Consider the following 21,554-nt stretch of genomic DNA (forward strand, 5'->3'; position numbering starts at 1 on the left):
AACAAAAACTTACTTTGGTTGCTTTTGCTCTACTTGATTATAACTGTATGATTAAAAGCAGATTGAAATAAGAAAAAAAAATCGTTTTGCTTGATCACATTAAACAGCAGAGTTAAGAAACAGGGCGGAATGTTTGTTTTTTAAATTTTAACTCCTCTGACTAAGTTGTTGGAGGCGGTTCCTTTCGCAGACGCTAGGAGCTGTCCGCGGTGCTGAACTGCCTCCTCTCTCTCTCTCTCTCTCTCTCTCTCTCTCTCTCTCTCTCTCTCTCTCTCTCTGTCTCTCTCTCTCTCTCTCTCTCTCTCTCTCTCTCTCTCTCTCTCTCTCTCTCTCTGTCTCTCTCTGTCTCTCTCTCTCTCTCTCTCTCTCTCTCTCTGTGCCGACAGCTCCCACAGCCAGGAATCCGCTCACCGCTCGTCCAAATTAAAACGGGACCTCCGCGATCCACTTGATTATTCCCGACCCTCTTCACTCAGCGAATTATTCCAGGAAGCAGAACGGCTTTTGCAAATCCTCGCCTTGCTCATATTTACATATATAGATTTTATTTCTCTCTCTCTCTATCGTCCGCCGGCCACTGGAAGTACCTCTGTTATTGTTTTTTTATTTTTTTTTTCTCTTTTTTTATTTTTTTATTTTTTGCAACACACGGACGCTCAGTTTCACGCCGGGAAGGGAAGACAAACCTCGCCGACATGTGCATGAGACGCTGCTGCCAGTTTCAGACTCTCCTCGCCGTTTTGGCTCTCGCCGCTGTCGCCGCTCAAATCCACGGGGAAGGTAAGAACTTGGCTTTAATAGCTCGCACTTTTTTTTTGCGAAGGTCTCTGCGATGAGAGGTGGTGGGGGGGGAACAACAACAACAAGCTCAGTGCTTGGACAGGAGCATCCGGTTCACCACGTCCGGATCTACAAGTGCGCATGTTAGACGTCCAAGACTTTAATATAGTATCTTTTAAAAAAGTGACTGCCTTCCCAATCTGAAGCGCCACTTGCAACATTTGAAATGTTATAATGAGTCCCGCGGCTCTCGGGATGCGCCCAGTTACAAGTTATGGATCCCTCACATTCTGCCGGAGGGTAGAATGAGTTCAGCACTCGGTTACATAACAGTAATAGCCTACTGTTAATCACAAGTATGAAAACAGCCCCAGGGGGGAGGAAGAGGAGGGGGGGGAGGGGGGGGACTTAGTAAGACTCTCACAAAGCCAACACCACCATGGTAATGTAACGATCACCTCGCCGCGCGTTTTACGTGTTCGTCTCTCCCTTTGAAAGCGCAGCCAGGAAGTGACTTTGTTTGGCTGCTCAGGGTCCAACTTGACAGACGGCGCTCCTTAATAAGACTCTAATCCTCTGGAATTGCAGAAGATTATTGACCAAGCTGTTTTACGCAGTCGAGTGGGGAAGCGGCAACAGATTCGCGCGCGGTAGTTTTGTCCTAATTATTTCCCACTGGTCCGAATCCGCTTCCACTCTTCATCAGTGTAACTATGTTTTGCTTTTTTTTTTGCCCCATCTGTGTTTCTGCCTATCACCATGCTTCAGTCGACGGGATTTCCATAATGCGCTTTGTAAAGTATCAGCACAGATTGACTTTGAGTCAAAACAAACCAGCATTTCAGCGTTGAAAAAAACTTGAAAACAAAGTGAAACGTGACAAAAAAAGACAAATCTGTTTGATAGAGGGCAGTTTCTTAACTCTGACTTATTTTTTTACTACAACTTACAGATCGAGCTCCACGCATAATAATTACATTTCGTCTATTGAAATGTACTCACTGATCTGTACATAAGCGAGCATTATAGGAATAGAGACTTTTAAAACGTGACAAGCCTGAGTGTAAATTTTAAGGTCTCATAATATATATATATATATATATATATATATATATATATATATATATATATATATATATATATATATATATATATATATATATATATATATATATAAAGAACCTTGATTCAAAACATTCAAATTAAAATACAATTATTTCCACTGCTGCAATTCGGATGTATTCATTATTACAGTGATTTTAACACACATTTTTGTGTCCTTTCAGTTTTCACAAGAACAAAAAAAAGAAAAATAATATTTAAAAAACCTTATTTCAGTCACCTGACAGGCAGTGCACAGCAACAGGTGCCGGAGGAGCTGCAGATGGAGAAAACTCCAGTCATGCTGATTGTTTCTCATTTATGGACTTTAAAACATGGGAGTAACATGCAACTATCACTTCTTAAAACCCTAGAATAGGTTCATAAAGGTTACCAACACACGTTCCCAATAAAATGTTGACTCCTCAAACTATCATGAGCTGCAATTTCATGGCAGCCTAAGATAATATTTGGTTCTCTAAATAGAACGCCACTTAAGTGAGTAGATGGTGGAGTGGAGTCGGGGCTGCATTGATGCAGAATAGACTTCCAGAGGCGTAGGCAGGCAAATCAAGTTATTTAGGGTAGAAGCAAACACACAGAGAAGGGATTTAAATAGTTTAAATGTCGATTAACTTGTTCGAACAAACACAGGCTCAGCAGCGGAATGCCGTACAGCACTGCGAGGTAGAAGGCTGCAGAGACAGGAGCACAGACAAATGCACAACCTATCATTTTTTTGGAGCAAAATAATATCTAACTGTGTTCCATTAGTGAACTCTGGGCTGATGCTTAGTAAACAATCACTCACACTTTGATAAACTCTCTGAAGTGGGCATTTTAATTTTTGGACCCACAGGGTTTGATGATTTATCACTGTCAAAAGGTCTTAATGGAAATACTCATCTGCATGAATAATTAGCGTTTCAACTCAGAATAGGCACTAATTTCTCATTTGGGCTCCTTGTTGTTATAAACTTGCTTTCAGTCTGTTACCCAGCAGGGAATACAGACACTGACTGACTGACTGTCTGATATTTTTGGAGGGGTTGTGGGCCAGGCGATACGGGATCACTTTTTTACACCGGCATGCTGTACTCTCACGTTATGTTGTTAAGAAAAATACAATGCAAACTGAGTAATTTTCACTAATTTCACAATTAATCATTTGCTTAATAAAATGATAGGCAATTGATGTTCTGTGGCTGACAGGATATTTGCATATTTTTCAATATGTCGGATTAGACCGACGTGTGAGAATTTGTCATAAAACACAGACTTCTGTCGGAAAGAGGGTCTTTATGAAGACGGCAATATTTTCTCTGCTTTTAGAGGTCATTAACATTTTCATCCAGTATTTCTTTTTTTTATGCTTAAGGAAAGTAAGAAAAACTGAGCAAACCTGTCATAATTTCCAGTCCTGCCTGTAATATTCAGGAAAACTCTCATCGAACTTGAACAAACAAACCAGATCCCACTTATTCCTCATGTTCCTGCTGTGGTTAATTCATCAGTAGGAAAACAATTCAACAGGTTTTCATTTTTGTTGGATGTTTTTCTTTTGTAAAAAAAAAAAAAAAAATAAAGAAAATAAAATAAATAAATAGTTTAATTGTATTCGTAATTCTAAATTTGTATTCAAGCATGACTGGATTGCACGATTCTATGCCTTTCAGCAGGAATTGCCATTTATTTCTTCCTTCCACTCTGATATGTGTTGCATGGAAATGGCAGTGTGGCTCCATCATGTTTCTGGAAGCTTTTTGCACATCCTCTTGTGCCTAAGCATATATTGTCTCTTGTGTGTGTCGAAAATATTAAAATGTACAAATCTTTGATACAGTGGAAATAATATAACAGCATGTTAGTAATGGCAAAAATGCGCAGGGTATATTTTCTGGCATACAATTTGTTCCATAAGAGTGGGAGATGTGTCAGAGGGGACATGAAGCGAGTTGGAGGATGCAGAGGATGGAACTGAATGGAGACGGATGGTTCGCTGTGGCGACATCTGAAGGGAAAAGTCAAAAGTGAAGAAGAAAGATAATTTTTCAGCATCAATTTGTAAACAAAATTTTTTTAAAAAGCATAATTTATATGCATTATGATATGTCATGCCAATTTTGATTTATGAACTGTAGAAGTAGCAGTCAATACATGTTTGATTTTGATTTTGTTTTTTTATGAAAATGCCAATTTACACATCATTCTCAGTTGGCAAATTCACACTGATATGCCTATAAGCTTGAATTTAAAGAGGTTAAAGTAAACAGCCTTGCACAGAATGGACGGACAGGAACTTGGCAAACACCTAAATTAAAAATACGGAGACAAACATAGATATATCTGCATCCTTTCAGAGGGCAAACTATTTTGTTAATGGATAAATCTGAAGACCTTCGGCTTCGACTGCTGCCTTCATGCATAAAAAATGTGTTTACCTGTTAACTAAGGCATGTAGTGATGTGGGGATTTAGATGAAGCCTTTCTTTGTGTCCTAGATTTCTCCTTGACATGTGAGAATGTAAAATATGAGTTCAATAAATCTTTACTGTTTCAAACCTTTATGATATGTGATGAATTTCTTATAAGGAAGGACAGCACAGACCGACATATATGACCTCACTGGTAGTCGGCTTTGGGTAATCCTATGTTAATCCTCTAACAGTCCTTAAATTTGACTTTAAAAATGTGATGAGTTTGATTGTAATGCTATTAGGACTTTTGTAAATGTAGAAAATCTGTATAAATTTAGCATCAGACTAATGTTGGAAGAGGTGTATAAAACACATGCATACCAAAGACCATTGCAAAGCTGAATTGAGAAAGGATGGAGAGAATTTCTGGTGTATTTCTGACACCTGTTACCACCTCATGAAGGTCCTTTTGTTCCCATGTATGAACGCCTCTTTAGAGATGATTTTCATTAGCATGGCAGGCTAAAGCGATAGCTTACAGTCTTCCTTTATTGAGGCTCCACCAACGTTAAAAAGATCTGCCAGAATGATTCTTCCTGTCGTTTTGATTGCTGCTTTGAGCCATCTCCTGGAAAAATCCGAACATCCCATAATTTCAGGGGAGGCAACACAAATCACTCAACACCTGTTTGTCGGATTGCCAGTTATTAACTTCATCAAGGGCTATTCAGCATCTGTGTGCCGTCATAATTAGTTTAACTTTCCCAAGGCCTGTCAATGGTAAATGAGAGTCATTATGCCAGAATGCCCCTCTTCAAGGCTTGGCGTCTGCCTGCCTCAGCCCCTCTCTGTGCCTGTCTCGGTCCCTTTCACTGCCTCCTAGGTGGAGCTCACAGCTTGGCTGAATGCGACTCATTTTCAACTCTTCATGTGCAAATGTCTCTCCCGCTCTGCGAGAATGGTCTATGCATTCTAATTTGACTCATTGCCTCATAAATTTTCCCCCTCAAAAGTGTTTGCCGCTGTATTTGCCAAGGAGAATCTATTTTTGGGGAGGATCTTTCCGGATCTTTATCGTTGCTTTGCTGTGATTGTTACTTCATAAGCGTAGAATAGAAGCCTCGGTGTACTTACCAAATTAGGCTGTACCTCAAGTCTTTACAGAGGACACAGTTCAGGTCTAAAATTCAAATGCTTCACTATGGACATAATTTGTCCCGTCCCCCCCCCCATCATCTTGGTCGATGCATGCATAATGAAATCAGATATTTGACCTGTGGCAAATACAATTCCAGCTGCTTTGGAATATGGATAAAGCTTAGAAAATATAATCTTCACCTATTCATAGATGCTTTGCTTGAATATCATATTATTCTACAACAAGATTTCTGTCCTAGTGACCAGACAGTTGCACATTTAGAAGGTCATTACAGAAGCAACTATAAGAACTATAAACTCTTGCAAAAACATTCATACCACTTTAATTTTATATATATATATATATATATATATATATATATATATATATATATATATATATATATATATATAAAAATTCCCTTCTCACCCACCGCGGGTGGTTCTTATCCTCTGAGCTCGGGTCCTCTACCAGAGGCCTGGGAGCTTGAGGGTCCTGCAGTATCTTGGCTGTGCCAAGGACTGCACATTTCTGGACTGAGATGTCTGATGTTGTTCCTGGGATCTGTTGTAGCCACTGCTCCAGTTTGGGGGTTACTGCCCCGAGGGCCCCGATGACCACAGGCACCACTGTGGTCTTCACCTTCCAGGCCCTCTCCAGTTCTTCCCTGAGGCCCTGGTATTTCTCTAGTTTCTCGTGCTCCTTTTTCCTGATGTTGCAATCACTTGGTATTGCTACATCTACCACAACGGCTTTCCTCTGATGTTTATCCACTACGACAATGTCTGGTTGGTTCGCCATTACCATTTTGTCTGTCTGGATCTGGAAGTCCCACAGGATCTTAGCTCTGGCGTTCTCCACCACCTTTGGGGGTGTTTCCCACTTTGATCTTGGGTTTCCAGTCCATATTCTGCACAGATGTTTCTGTACACTATGCCTGCCACTTGATTATGTCGCTCCATGTACGCTTTCCCTGCCAGTATCTTGCACCCTGCTGTGATGTGCTGGACTGTCTCAGGGGCCTCCTTGCACAACCTACACCTTGGGTCTTGTCTGGTGTGGTAGATCTGGGCCTCTATTGCTCTGGTGTTTAGGGCCTGTTCCTGGGCTGCCAGGATGAGGGCCTCTGTGCTGTCCTTGAGTCCAGCTTTTTCCAGCCATTGGTAGGATTTACTGATATCAGCCACTTGGGTTATTTGCTGGTGGTACATCCATGTAGGGGTTTGTCCTCCCATGATGGTATCTCTGGCACCTCAACCTCCGTTCCCTGTTGTCTGAGACATTCACTGAGCACATTGTCTGTTGAGGCTTTGTCCCTGATGTATTTATGGATCTTAGTTGTTTCGTCCTGGACAGTGGTTCTCACACTCACTAGTCCTCTGCCTCCGTCCTTGCGGCTCGTGTACAGTCTCAGCGTGCTGGATTTGGGATGGAACCCTCCATGCATTGTTAGTAGCTTTCTGGTCTTAATATCTGTGGCTTTTATCTCCTCCTTTGGCCAGCTAATTATTCCAGCAGGGTATCTGATTACTGGCAAGGCATAGCTGTTTATCGCACGGATTTTGTTCTTGCCATTGAGCTGGCTTCTCAGGACTTGCCTTATTCGTTGGAGGTATTTAGCTGTGGCTCCTTTCCTTGTGACCTCATCGAGGTTACCATTTGCTTGTGGTATACCTAGGTACTTGTAACTGTCCTCTATGTCTGCTATTGTTCCTTCTGGGAGTGAGACCCCTTCTGTGTGGATGACCTTCCCCCTCTTTGTGACCAGCCGACCACATTTCTCTAGTCCGAATGACATCCCAATGTCCGTGCTGTAGATCCTGGTGGTGTGGATCAGTGAGTCGATGTCTCGCTCACTCTTGGCATACAGCTAATATATATATATATATATATATATATATATATATATATATATATATATATATATATATATATATATATATATATATATATATATATATAATATTTTGTCACACTACAAGCTAAAACTTCATTCAGTTTTCTCTGCTAGACCAGAAAAAGCTATGGATAATTGCAAAGTGTAAACAAGGATGCATGATTTTCAAAACTCTTTTCGAATCCAGAGCAGAAAAGTATGGCGTGCATATATTTTCTGCCACCTTTAATTTAAGATTACTAAATAAAATTCATTACAATTTTTATTTAAAAACAGTGAAGGCTATGCAGGTGTCTGTTAGAGAACATTAGTGGACAAACAACATCATAAAAAGCAAAGAAAACGTCCAATAGGTTACGTGGCAGAGCTTCAATCGCCAAAGAGACTCATGGCAAGAAGTCCCATTTAAAGTTTATATCAGGTCATAAAGGTGCTGCTTTGATCAGATGATTTTAAGATTCCACTTTCTGTTCCAAACAGCTTGTGTAGAGATACACTAACCCTGAACCTGAAACATGTGGTGGCAGCATTATCCTTTGAGGAAGGTTTTCCCCCATAGAGACAGCGATAAGATTGATAGAATGATGGACAAAGTTAAATATAGGTCAGTTTTGGAAAAAAAATAAACAAATAAATAAATTACTTCCAGACAGTGCCTCTAAAAGTACTAGTAGAGCTATAGTGGAAATGATTTGGATCTGGATATTTCTGTGCTAGAACCACCTTAGAACCAGTTTAGACCTAAATGAACTTGTCAACAAGTTCATTAAGTTCATTTCAGTCCCCCCTCCAACAATTTGATGGCAAGACTCCATCAAATTTGGCTGAGCTTGAACAAATTTGAAAAGATGTTTATCTAGAAAAAACATTCTGAAAGATTTTCCTTACAGCCAAAGGTGTCCACAGAAAGTATTGACTCTGGGAGGATAAATATAAACTCATGCCAGACATTTCAGGTTTTGTCTTGTAAAGCCACCAAAATAAAGTTTGCTTCATTCTTATCTGTCGAATAAAACTGAAATACATATTGGTTGTAACATGACAAAGTGTGAAAAAGCAGAAGGGTATATATACTTTTGCCAACACTGAAGAACATTACTTACCATTTACCACATGTTTGGAGCAGGTAAAATTGTTCTTAGAGCATGCTGGCCTGTCTGTTTTTCTCTCGTAAACTCGACACTATTTTTACTGCCACACCTAAAAAAAAAGGAACGATTTATAAATAGCAAACCCTTCAGAGGGAGGACAGCAAGAGGCTCTTTTCCTGATAGCTTTTCCCATCCGGTTTGTTTAATCAGTCTGACAGTTTTGATAGAGCCGAAATGGGTTTCTGCATCTAGATAATTATGTGAGAACTTCCTCCAACAGCTTGTTTTTGTCTCAACACAATCATCTCTTCAGAGATTTAATGGAACAGGTTCACAATGAAATTGTCAGCCTGCTCAGCAAAGGGGAATAATTTCCCCAGGACGGGGAGGGGCCACATTTGGAGATGCCCCACATTTGAAAACGTCCCTCCAAGAAAAGTAGGGGACTGGGGCAGGAACAGTCGCAGACTCAGAAGCAGCGTCCTGTTAAATTGGCTTTGGGACATCGACGCTTAATTTATGCCAAGTCAGGAGCGCTCCTGTCACAAAACTCCAGAAGAAGAGACGTCAACCTCTTTGTTAAGTCACTCTGTCGCGAGCTTCCTTTGTAACCTGTGCTGCCTTTGGCCTTGTGCCATATTGATTTGAACAGTCGTCGAGATAAATAAATAAATTAAAAAAAAAACAAGAAGAAAAAAAAAATAAAGAAGTCAGCTGCAATAGCCTCCCCCGGGGCGAAGCCTCCTTTCTGCACCTTTTACGCTCTGCCTGGCCGTGTATATACCTCCCTAATCGGGAGTGGCGGATTTTGCCGCTGCAGTGGGGATGGCTCTCTGAAACGTTTAGGCCTGGGGACAGCTCCGGCTCTCATCCCCGTCTTCTTCATGCCAGATCCCATCTAGAAAGCATTTCATCTGTGGCAGTGGAAAAGGCTTATATGTGGGGTCGCAGAGTGCTGTGTGGAAAGCAGCAGGTAATAGGCTGTGTAATGTGTTTGGAGGTGTGGTGGGGGTGGAGGGGGACTGGTTTTAGTATTCACCGTTGGTACTGACCTCTGACAGGCTGAGCCACCCCCACAGTAATTTCCTCTGAAAAGATGTAATTGAATTCATCAGGATGAGTAAACATATTATAAGTAGCAGAGAAAGATAACAATGTTGTGGCTAGATCAAGGAAGCGGATAGTGGCTCTGCGAATAATTGAAAATAGTCAAAGACAAACATAAGCAAGGAACATCTTCTGGGTGCCTCGAAACATTATTGTAAAAGAGTTTAAGTTTACACTTCATTCTCACCTCCCTTTGTGTGGTTTTTAAGAGTAAAACTTCTTTGCAGTAAGGAAAAAGCATCCAAGTTTCAACAACTGTCTAAAATGAAGCAAGGCGTCACACACAGACAGTTTTGAGCGCTTTGAACGAGTGAAGCCTCCAGTCCAGACGACTTAGACAGAGCAGAGGTTCATGCTGCGACTGCAAGCCGTGTTATATATTAGATATATTAGAGTCATGTCACAGAGGACCTTGTGTATAATTTAGAAGTTCTAACATCGACCGCCATCTTCAGGATATCGAGCCCCGTCAGTCCCGGTGACTGCAGGGTGGCCAGACAACTGTCTGTCAGGTATAAGGCATCCGTCGTCTGCCTCCGCTTCTCTCCTGGTGACGAGCAGCCAGCCTATTGTGTTCAGCGCCGCATGTGTCAGAGGAGTGAGCAGATTTCGGAAGGATATTCTTAGGAATGAATTAGTAGAAGAAAATAGCATGATGTAGATGACAAAGTGACCACTTGGAGTTCCCTGTAGAGGAATGCAAATTAGGACACAGGCATTTGAAAAGGCTGCATTTAGTTTAGCTTGTGTCGTATTAGTTGTTTTTATGCAGGACCCTGCAAAACTATTTATACCCCTTGAATCCTTATACAAGTTTTCATGTTACAACCAAAACCTGAATGTATTTGATTGTGGTTTTATGTGTGGCCACCTCAAAGTGGCCTATAGCTGTGAAGTGGACAGAAAATGATTTTTCTCCATGACCGTATTAGACTATGGACATGCATTTTGTTTTTCACCTGGTAGAAGGGAAATTAGAGTTGTAAATGAAGTCATTTTGAAAACCATGTACCATTTCCTTGTGAACTGGATTCGGCATGTAATTTGAAAAAAAAATTGGTTGTCTTTTCAATGTGCTTTTTCGCGTTGACTCACTGAGCCTATTGTACATGATTTGGGATGGTGAAGTGTAACGGGTATTGTGAATTAGCTGTGGATATGAAAACCGTGATGCAGGCTTCGGATTGCCTTGATTTATGTTTCTTGTATTGGTCCCTATCAAATAACCAATAAATATAAAATATAACAAATGCATTTGGTGCTTTCGCTGTGACAGTAACGTAAAAGCTTGTTATGGCTTGTTTACATTGATTAGTAAAGCACAAAGTGGTGTCACTCGTTTGTTTCCATCGTAAAAGCCGAACGTACAACAGATCGCATAGTCTTGGTTAGTTACAATCTCTTCCTGCTGAGAATATTTTCTTATGGAGCAGTTAGAAGAAGTGCTCTGCTAATATTAGAAAGTCACATCTCTGTTTTTATGTTACTTGTTGATAATTTGACCCACTTTGCTAAATTACCTTTCTTTTCAGTTGCCTTCTGCACTCTTTTCTCAAACACAGACAGCTGTTTGAGTGAAGCGGACAGTTCAGACATCACACACAGTCAGGCTCGGGCAGCAGCCAATAAAGTGTCTCTTTCACTCTGAGAATCAAATTAAAGGGTAAAGAGGACATAACTTGTAAGAAAAAAGATATTTTGCTTTTATTTAAAAAAGATATATATATTAAAGAATGCTTTACTCAGCATGCACAAAAATAGCCCAGCATTTAAAAAATTTTTGTTTTATAGAACGCTATGAATGGAATTGAAATAACAATAGGTTAAGTGAGTTCAATCAGAGAAAATTATGTTTAAGGATTCTTTGAGCTGTCCATAATTTAACCATTTAAATATGAGTAGAAGGCAGATGTGAGATATCTTATATGTAGCTGAAGCCACGTATGGATATTTGAAGTTACAGACTGTGTCAGCATACCGCATTACCTTTCTCAGATGATAAGAGCACAAGCAGTGTCAGACTAACAGGGCATAATCCGTAGGCAGCTTCGTGGAATGAACACTGCATCTACAGATACCACACCGGAGGCTGATGCAGACACCTCGATATGACAGCTGCTTTTTCTGTAAACATTGGAACACAGTGAAGAAAGATGAAATTCACAGAATCAAATTGTGAAAAGATGCGTAGACAGACAGGATGTGAGCACAAAAAAAAAGGAGAAGGGAACTGTAGAAATAGTAGGTTGGAGTGTCTGGAAAGAGATTATGCAGTGAACAGTGGAGGACCTTTTAACTAAAGACATTTCAAAGCGTAATAAGGATTAAACTGTAAATTATTCATAGTTGAAGTATATCTAACATTCAAGCATAAAATTTTGTAGGCATTTCAAATTTGAAAACCATATTTGTTGGCTTTGGTGTTAGATCTTTTGCTAGCTTTCTATTTAGCACCATGATTCTTCCTTTTCAGCCGTGCAGAGTGGTGAGGTGGTCTGGTGGGAAAGCTACACGTGCATCCTCTCTGTTTTTGGCAGTAAAGTCAAGTTGGAAGAAAAAGTAGCATGGGACTAAAGCAATATACTGATGATCCAGCTGCACAACACATACATCACTCTGATGTCAAATCCAAATGTAATCTCAAAAGTGTGGGTGCCTAATAGAGAAATGCCTCTGGCCTCAATGTATTGAGCCATCACTCCTTTTATCTTGGTTCAGGTGGGACAGCTTATGAGATGAGCAAAGTAGGCAGGAGAAGCAAAAGAAAATAAAATTAAAAGTGAAACACGAACAGTGCAGTTTTAGGTCATTAATAAATATTGACTAACATATTTGGCACAATTTCATTTTAGTGTAGCTGAAGTGAACAGCTCCAGTCAATTTTTAGGTTATCATGGCAAATTCATGCTGCTCTACACTCGCTCAATTCTGATCTATTCTTCTAAATATTTGAATTCGCAAATATTTCCAGCAGCAAAACGAAATATGCCTACACGGCAACAACAAGCACCGTGTAACGCAATGTTGCTTATTACTCCAGATTTTGAAGTGTTTCTTCACATGTTAAAACAAACTAATAGCGGTGTCTGTTGCCCAGCAAACCCCCAGAGTCCACCCTCATCAGCTTGCACATTGTAAACATTCCTGACTGTGAGGCAAAACATAGCAAACACCTAAGATTTATCTTTTTTTTAACTCTAGGGTGTTTTTTTTTCAATTATTTTATGAGCAAAGAAAGATTTTTTTTTTCCTTTTTTTAAAAAAAATGTTTGAACCCGATAGGTGGAGAACAAAACACTCCAATGTTTATCTGTAAGCAGCTTTGAGAGAGAGAGAAATATTCTGTAAAAGATCTTCTGGGGGCATTTTCTGAGAAAATGTCCATGCTGCCACCACACACACTCTCACACTTCACAGGTTTTCTCCATTTGTGTTGCTCATGTTGCTCGGCTGCATCCAGTGATTTTCATCACTACAAAAAAGGAGTAATGCTGAATTTAGTATGTGCAAGGAAAACTGCAATAAGGAGTATGTTAGACACTCTGGTACACAATTTCTGTCTTTTGTTATCTCCAAACACAGGATATTGTTTTTTTTTCTGATTTTCTCTCTTTTTTTTTTCTGGCATTGTTTGTTATCAGAGTTATAGATGCACCAATCAGGGATTTTGAGGCCAGTTTTCAATCTCATGATTTACAAGCCCTCCAATTATTCAGACCACTACCTGGTTTAAGTAAAGCTTTCTGTCATACAAAATGCATTGTAGCTAAATAATAGATTTTTTAAGGTAATACTGCAGAGGAAAAAGCTCTGATTCATTATCAGACTTTAAATTATTTAAACTTTACTTTAGTGCAGATGTAAGCTGGTTGTGGCTATTCATTTTAGGAACAGCGGCGACGTCAAAGCTTGTGTGACAGAGAGAGAGCAAGCATCCTGTGTTCTGCAGTGCTGCTATTACCAATAAAACAGCACTATTACAGAGTCGACATTTTAAACCAGACATTGACATTTTGTCTCAGACTGGCCCACGGTGCTTAATAGAAAATTCTAATTTTGAAAATGCATAATGTAATTTATCCACCCGCAAATCCAAATAATATGCTTTTCTTAAGAAAACAAACAAACACTGCTGTTTCTCTGTTTGGTTAGCTATATCAGCACACTCATATGCCCACCAATGTTGGCTCATGCCCAGAAGAGAGGCTATAATTCATGTCTGATTTAAATAGAAATAGTACAAGAACTTTAATACCTAGGAATCATTATAGACTCGCCAGCAATAGGGAAATGGGGTTGTGAAAAACAATGAAAAACCAACTTGACAAACTTTCATTTATTAGAAACAAATTAGTTACATTTTAATCTTTTGATAATGTCACATAAGTCAGGTGTAAGCTTGTAAGACAACACTTAAATAAGCTTTAAAAGCGTTAGATAAAAAAAGGTCACATACTCCAAAAACATTATTTGGAACTACTGTAATAATTGTTCATTCATTTACAAAAGACGTAATAGTTACCCTCTGCATATCCAGTAATGTATGGAGAGCAAGTTCTAAATGTGACTGTGTTTAACACGTTAACACAAAGGCACTCCCACTTCTCACCTCTTTTACCAGTATCCTAAAATATGATAACTGGAAAACCAGAAATGTTAACATAACTCTTAAATTATGGTAAATAATAATATATGCATGGACTTTTATCCTTTTTATCCTTCGTTATCAGAACTGCTTGTTGTTTGCTTGTGCTTTTTTATGTGCATCACATCAACCAGCGAATGGGGCAAGAAATGGAAATTTGCCACCTGTCTATGATCTCATTTACATTCGATTGCTCATTTATATGTAAGGACTCGTTTTTGCATTCTGTTTAGAATAAACAGAATGCAAAGTTCTTAACAACACATGTTGCTCAAAGTCAGGGCTACACAGTTTGTCACAGTGTATCAGTTTGCACAACGAGTCTCAGTAAAGGACTGTTTGGGCTACATTATACACTGGTTGTATTTTCCGGTTGTCACAAGTACACACTTTGTAAAACAATTAGGTTTTATGTGTTTAAAGAATTCTCACTGCAGTGGGTGCTAACTTTATGATTAAGCTTTAATGGTTGTCTTATAAAAAGTCAGTCAAAACTCTATGTCAAGTTTAGTATCTGATATATTTTAGGAATAATTCAGCCCTGTCAATGATCTTGCACTTAGCAAAGCTAGTGACACCAAGCACCAGTCTCTATCCATACTCTCTGTCAAGTTAGCAGAGCAAATTCAGCTTTAAAAAGCTCAGTGATGCTAACGACAGCTAACTTTGAATCTTTACAAAATTAGAGCTTCCCAAACTATAAATATGACCCATTAGCATTTTGATATGGTACATTCATTGACCACAAAAAAAAAATGATGATCATATTAAATGCTTCCGACTGGCTGACCACATTCCAAAGTCTAAGATAAAAAAAAAATATTGTATAATTCTTGTAACATGCCAGTTATTAGTGATTTCCACATCAATATTTTTTTTTCTTAAACTGAGTTATTGTTGACAGTTTTTTATAACAGAAATAGTTTTTTCATTTCACTGAAGAAATTGGTTACAAACCTTGGGCTGAATCTCCACTATCTAAGAGATAAGATGCAGAGAAGAAATTCAAAACACGCTGGCTCATCTTTATTCTGTTAGGTAGAACCTGAAGCACTTGGCGAATGTTTTTTATCCAGAGCGCCTGACCAAAACCGATGGAGCATGAAGGACCCAACACATCTCAAAACCCTAACCTGGAAAACGTTCATATTTATGAGTGTTTTCATTCAGAGCATGTTAGCTGATCCCAAGCAGACAAGTGTCATGTTATTTCATGCCTAGGTGTGCACAATAAGTGGGCCTGTTGGAAAATAACCTGTCAATGGCGGTGACCATTCCGCCTAGAAGGTGACATGTTTGTGTTTACCTGAACTTATTATATGTCCCTGTCATAGAAGCTTCATTTGGCAGGTAAACAAATTGAGAGAGTTGGAAAGGTTTTGGCAAAGCTGGAAAAAAAAAAATCTCATCACAAAGTGCACCACTTGGCTCCAATGCAATTACCTTCTGTAAATGAAGCTCAGTCTGTCCTGCAAGTTGCTCCCTCTCTGTGCACGAACACTATGTCAACAAAGCGACGCGGGCCTCTGTGTGGAAGGTGCGAGGCTGTTTACCTTTGTTGTGGTGTGGATTGATGAGGTGGCTGAGGCGCAGGCGGGGGCATGATGTGAATAGCTGGAGTATTACTGTGGAGAAAGGTGTTTCCCCTCGGAGGCGGCTAACTGAGTTTGACAAAGCTGTTTCTGCGGGGAGGCTGTGCGGACGCTGGCTGGCGGCGCTCCAGGAGCCACAGCTCTGCATGTGGATGAACATTCGAGGTAGCGATGAAAGGTAGCACGGAGACGGGAGGCAGCTCACAGTAATGCAGTTTTTGCGGTGCAAGTCAGCCAGCAGTGTATTTAATATTTTAAAAGCATGGTCAGAGGAGTGAAATAAGATAAAGGGTGCTCTATCAAATGTTTGACATCCATGTCGGTAAAATTTATGTATAATTCTATTTCAACTAACATCTTTTTTTTTTTTTTTTTACGTTGCCTCGCAAAGTGTTCGTGGGATTTTATGATTGGACAAAACAAAGTTGGGCATAATTGTGAAAGAAAGGAAATTGCTATTTCTATTCATTGTGTCAGTTTTACGCTGTGGGGATGCAAAGTAGGATGTGAAATTAATAATTATTATAAAATTATCATGGTGTAGTGTTATGCTAAGTTTCGAATGATCAAATTACAAAAACTGCATAACTGTCATTTCAATAACAGTTCTTGTCAATGAGAATGAAGAGAGAGAGATAAATGGAGCTAGATGGAATATTTTGTCAAATTGCATGGTCCACTCATACTTCTGTCTGATCTTTTAACAGTTGCACACCAAACCATCGGATGCCTAAATTTTAAAAATGATAAATCATCTTAAAAATGAGAAAAATATCCTGAGAAGCATTATTGCAATCTTGATTATATATCAATATCTGTACTCCTGCATTATCAGTTTGCAGTAGTGCACAAATTGTGCACAAAATGAGAAGTAACAAGAAACTAACAGAGATTGGTTGTTTCCTTCAGTTCACGTCTGGGTTTTCCTTCTCCTTTTGGAAGCAATCAATTCTTGTCAAATCTGTCTTGTTCTTGTTAGATTATTGCTTCAGTCTGATTTTTTTGGGGGAGTTTTAGTTTGAAATCATCCCCTTTTACTGAAAGACCTTTGTGTTTTTTACAGCAGCCAAACCTCTGTGTAGTTCTTCCACACCTCTGACTGCCAAGGAAATAGGATCAAACTTCTGCAGTGATTTTTGGATACTTTTTTATTTTTTTTCACTGCCTTTTCCTTTTTATTGTTTGTACATGACCCAGGTGTCTTAGAATCTTATGTTATATGTGCAGGTGCACTAAGGAGGTCACATCCGGACCCCTCTTTGTACCGCACCCATGCTTTAACCTCCGAAACCCCTAACAAAGTTAACTCCAGATTTGTCCGTATTTACTGCACTCAGCTGTAAATGAAAGCAGAGATAAGAGAAAGGTTTCAAGTCAGCCGGATTTGTCACCCTATAAGCCAATGGGATTTGCGAGTGCACATTTCATTTCAAGGCTCAATCCAGTAACTCCAGACTGATTACGAAGGCAAATATGCAGTCAATTTTGAAGGCTCAAGTTCAAACACATTCTAAAGCTTGATTTTGTTTCTTGCTATGGTCTGTCATTACTTAGAAAAAAAAAAATAAGTGAAAAGGTTCACTTACAAAAGGTAGATGGAATTACAGGTTTGTCATTGCTTAAGTGTGTCAACACCATCAAAACATATTTTGTTCTTGCTAATTTTTTATGTGCAATCATTACTTTTGTATGATTGGATATGAAATCATACTCCTCAAACCTTTTCAACATTTTTGTCATCAGTGTGTTTCATTAGGATTTTATGTGGCAAAGCAACAGAAAAAATAAAGAGAATATCTGACATGGGTTTCAACAAGTAAACATTTTGAAAAGAAATCTAAACACATTCATCCACCTAAACTTCCAGGCTGTGCAGAAAGAGAAACAATCAGAGAAGCAACCAACACTGTAAATGTGGCAGAGCTGCAATTTATTTGCAGTTTTCAGATTTTACATGTTTCGTTTTCCTTCCGTTTCAAAAACATTCACTACGTTGTGTCAGTCAATCACTTAAAACTGCAACAGAACAAACTGTTGTTTGTGGTTGCAACATGACAAAATGTTGCAACCAAGATTGAAGCGGCTTAAACCCTTTTGCAAAGTACAAGTAAAAACACCTCAATTTTCAAGACAAGATACATTTACTGATAAATATGAAAAAGACATCTGAAAGATAAATTCAACATGCTGTGCTCCTTCAAACAAACCAAATCAAGAAATCAATTATATAGGGTTTTTCTTTTGATGGATGAAAAATTATTGATGGAGACACTTACTGTCAGATGATGCTCACAGGAGTCAGATTCATTCTTTTCACTGAGTTGTGAATAGGTCCCTTGAATAGAGGAGTTTTAATAGATCTTAGGGGGAAAATAATCTTGTAGTTTCCATGGTAATATGTGTGAATACTGCTCTCATGCAGTCAGTGATCCAATGAAAAACTTTTCTTGAAAAATGTTCTAGTCATAGGTAACACAATCTGACCAGTGTTGGAAAATATATCATCAAAAATCATAAGACAAATTTTGATAAGGATGTGTTTGATTAAAAGAAGTTATGTATCAGAAACAAAAAGAGAGAGAGAGAAAAAAAAAAACGATCCATGATCGACAGATCCTCCATCACGCAAATGAATATGGAAAGGCGCTTCGGTGTGTTTGCTCTTTGTCTCGGACCATTTGAGGATTTGGTGAGTTTGAAGACAAACAGCCCCTTGATCTGAAGGCTTGGAATCACAGGGAAGATGCATCAAAGCCCATTCCCTCTCCTTAACATGCTTCCGCTGGAGTCAGAAAGATTGAGGGAAAGGAAAAGGAAGATAAAGGAGGAGTGTAAAGGGCGAAGTTTGTTTGTGTGAGCCTGCGGATCCAGTGTGTGTGCGTGTGCATGTGGATGTGTAATGAGGGCAATATTTTTTCCTGCTAAACGTGTGAAGTAGGAGACGAATTTGTAGGGAAGAGAAGAAAATCCTTTTCCAGTTTGAAATCCAGAGGGTCAAGAAAACATTAAGTCGAACCTTAGAAAATACAAACATTGCCACTTCGTTTAAAATGTAATGATAGGATTTTTAACAAATTCATAGAGTGAATATAAAAAGTTTACACCCTTGTTAAAATTGCAGGTATTAGTGAGAAACAAGGTTTCAGAGCTTTTTCTATCTTAAAGGTCTCCATGGTTTCCCACGTTGTTTATCATATTGCATTTGACTGGTGTTAATTTAGACAATGCCATATTGTATCACTGTTGGCTGTAATTAAAAAAAAAATGCAAATAGTGAGGTGAGTCTGCATCACTTCAATCGCATGAAATAAAAAAGAAAAGCACAGTGAGAGAGAGCCAAACAACTTCCAAAGGACCCGCGTTTGTGCTCTCAACATTTCTTTCTAGAAAACTCTAAGGCATTTGTACGAGCAAACTAATGAAGAAACTAAAAGGTGGATGTTACCGTCGCAAGCTAAAACCAAGTGGTGTGCAGACAGTTTTTATCCACAAAGCACCTGTCCCCGCCGCTGGCAGTGACAGGAAGATGCTGGGAGAAACATCAGAGAAAGGCAGATTTTTAAAATAATAACAAACCTTTTGGTACTGCCATCGATATAAACACCAGCTTCAGCGGCCAACTCTTTCCTCCTCATCTTCATTACCTTTGTGATTTCTACATTCCTATCAATTTCAACAAGCTTTGGTTCACATTGAAAAGACTTAATGTTACTCATCGCTGTTTTGGCTCTACAGAGCCAGTGCAATCAAATCTATTATACGTCTTTAGCCAGAATACAATGGAGCATAAACAACTTGGCAATATTTTATTTCGATTTATAAGAGTCATTCTGAAATTCTGAAAAGTAATTTTGGCAGAAGAACCTCATAGCACTTCAGTGATAGAATAACATAACCATCAGTGAAGCATGGTGGTGGCAGCATCATTTTGTGACTTCAAGCAAACATTCAGAACTCACAAAAAGTTCTGAATGAAATGAAAATTTCACCTTGAAAGTACATTTGTAGAATTTTGTATCGATAGAGAAATAAAAAACTTATTTGAAACAAAAAACATTTTCAACCACATAGTACCATGAGGGTGTGTTCACGTTTGTGCAAGTATTTACTTGCAACATATTCTATTTGCGTTGCTGTCATTTTTTCCATCCCAAAATCCTGGGATTTTAACAAGGCGGCAAAAGCTTATGCCATCTGCAGTGCTCACCTTCAGTTGAAAATAGTGTACTTGAAGAAGAGAGAGAGAGCGAAAGAGAGAGAGAAAAGACGACAAAATAACAAATTGGCACCTGTTATTTCTATTCAACAAGGCATGCGTACCCTCGCAGGTTCTTGGCTGTGTTCAGTTAATGATTAAGCAGAAAGCTGTCCTCCTGGCCTTTATTTGAAACACTTCCTGTGAGAGAAGCTTCTTAAATTAATTATGTTTGCCTAATGAATAATTAAGCCAAGGGAAAGATAATTTGGCGTTATGCAGCAGGCCAGGCCATTGTGCATGTTAGAAGAGCCGATGCTCTGCGTGCCTGGCTGATTTCACATTGGGAGTGTGAAATGAGAATTAGCGAGCAATTTGCCTCCTGTTTCATACTCCAGCGCGACTAAAACATCATCGCTGATTATGTCTTGACAAGTGTCAATACTGCACGCCTTTTTGTTAGCCCTAACAGGAGACAGGCTGTTTGTGAGGGGTCCATTATTGTGGCTTTTACCAGGATATTACTGTGAATGAAAGCAGATTATGAACCAGGTTGTTTTACTTCACACGACTAAGGTACTTAAGAGCTTTTTTAATGAGCTCTGTCAAAATAAGTATATTTCTTATTTAATGTGGAGGTGAAACAGATAACACAGATTAGGACATTTGAGGAGATGTTTAATTATCTCTGTCAGGTCAATTATTATAGCTTACACATATATATACATACATGGAAACCGCTGGTAAAGGATTTAAGTGGATAACACAAAATCCTGAGAGGTCATAACATTTTTAATTGGCTTTTTCTCAAGTCACAAGTATAAATTCTCTGTAAACCTATTTATTTGTTAAAGTCAATGTATAACACTGCTAATCTACTTTACAAACACATTGAAAGAAATGGTTCTGATATGTTTTGTATGTGAGCAGTTTTTGCTTCATAATGGATGTAATGGATGGAGATATCGATATATTTGCAACCTACACCGTATAAACGCATCACATTGGCAAAATCAAGGCAGATCTTGGATTAAGCCTTTGTTTCAACCTAATAAAGAACAACACCAAAAAATAGGGCTTAAATTTAAAAGAGCTGGTTTGATTGTGACAATCCGCTTGTTAGTTATTAGTGCCATGTTTAAATGAGGACTATTTCTCTTTGGGTACTGCAGTTATTGTTATATTAATCAAAAACAAACTATTAATGCAATATCAATTCATCTTTTTTTGACTCTTTTGTCTGCTTTGTTTAATTTCTTTGATTTTCTGAAGTTTATTTTTTGTTTTACATCCGAGTATCTCCTTTGGATGTTGGAAATCCGCCATAACCCCAAAAACTGCCTGTGTAGTGACTTTAATAAAACACACACCGACCTAAACGTAGTGCTTCACAGCAGATGCTACTGACAGTTTCAATTTTGTGGCCCCATACAGATTCGCAAGAGTCACTCACGGAGAAAGAAAAAGAAAGGCGGGTCGGACAAACACGCACACACACACACACGCGTACACACATCTTCGTTCCATCTCCTTGTCTCTTTCTCTCCTCCTCTTTGTCCCTCCCTGATTATAAAGGCTCGCCAAGAAATCA

General features: G+C 38.9%; 1 protein-coding gene across 3 annotated transcripts in view; it reads left to right on the forward strand.

Annotated features, from left to right (window-relative positions):
- The first annotated feature begins 373 nt into the window (after positions 1-373).
- The window catches only part of LOC129368621 (seizure protein 6 homolog), a 104,938-nt gene continuing 83,757 nt past the window's right edge, over positions 374-21,554 (forward strand). For all 3 annotated transcript variants that reach the window (XM_055043670.1, XM_055043671.1, XM_055043669.1), the window contains exon 1: positions 374-780. In XM_055043670.1, coding sequence (XP_054899645.1) covers positions 696-780 — 85 coding nt within the window. In that variant the 5' untranslated portion in view covers positions 374-695. The remainder of the gene's footprint in view (positions 781-21,554) is intronic.

This window comes from Poeciliopsis prolifica, unplaced genomic scaffold (assembly GCF_027474105.1).
Source record: "Poeciliopsis prolifica strain line A6 unplaced genomic scaffold, Auburn_PproV2 SCAFFOLD019, whole genome shotgun sequence".
Classification (NCBI taxonomy): Eukaryota; Metazoa; Chordata; class Actinopteri; order Cyprinodontiformes; family Poeciliidae; genus Poeciliopsis; species Poeciliopsis prolifica.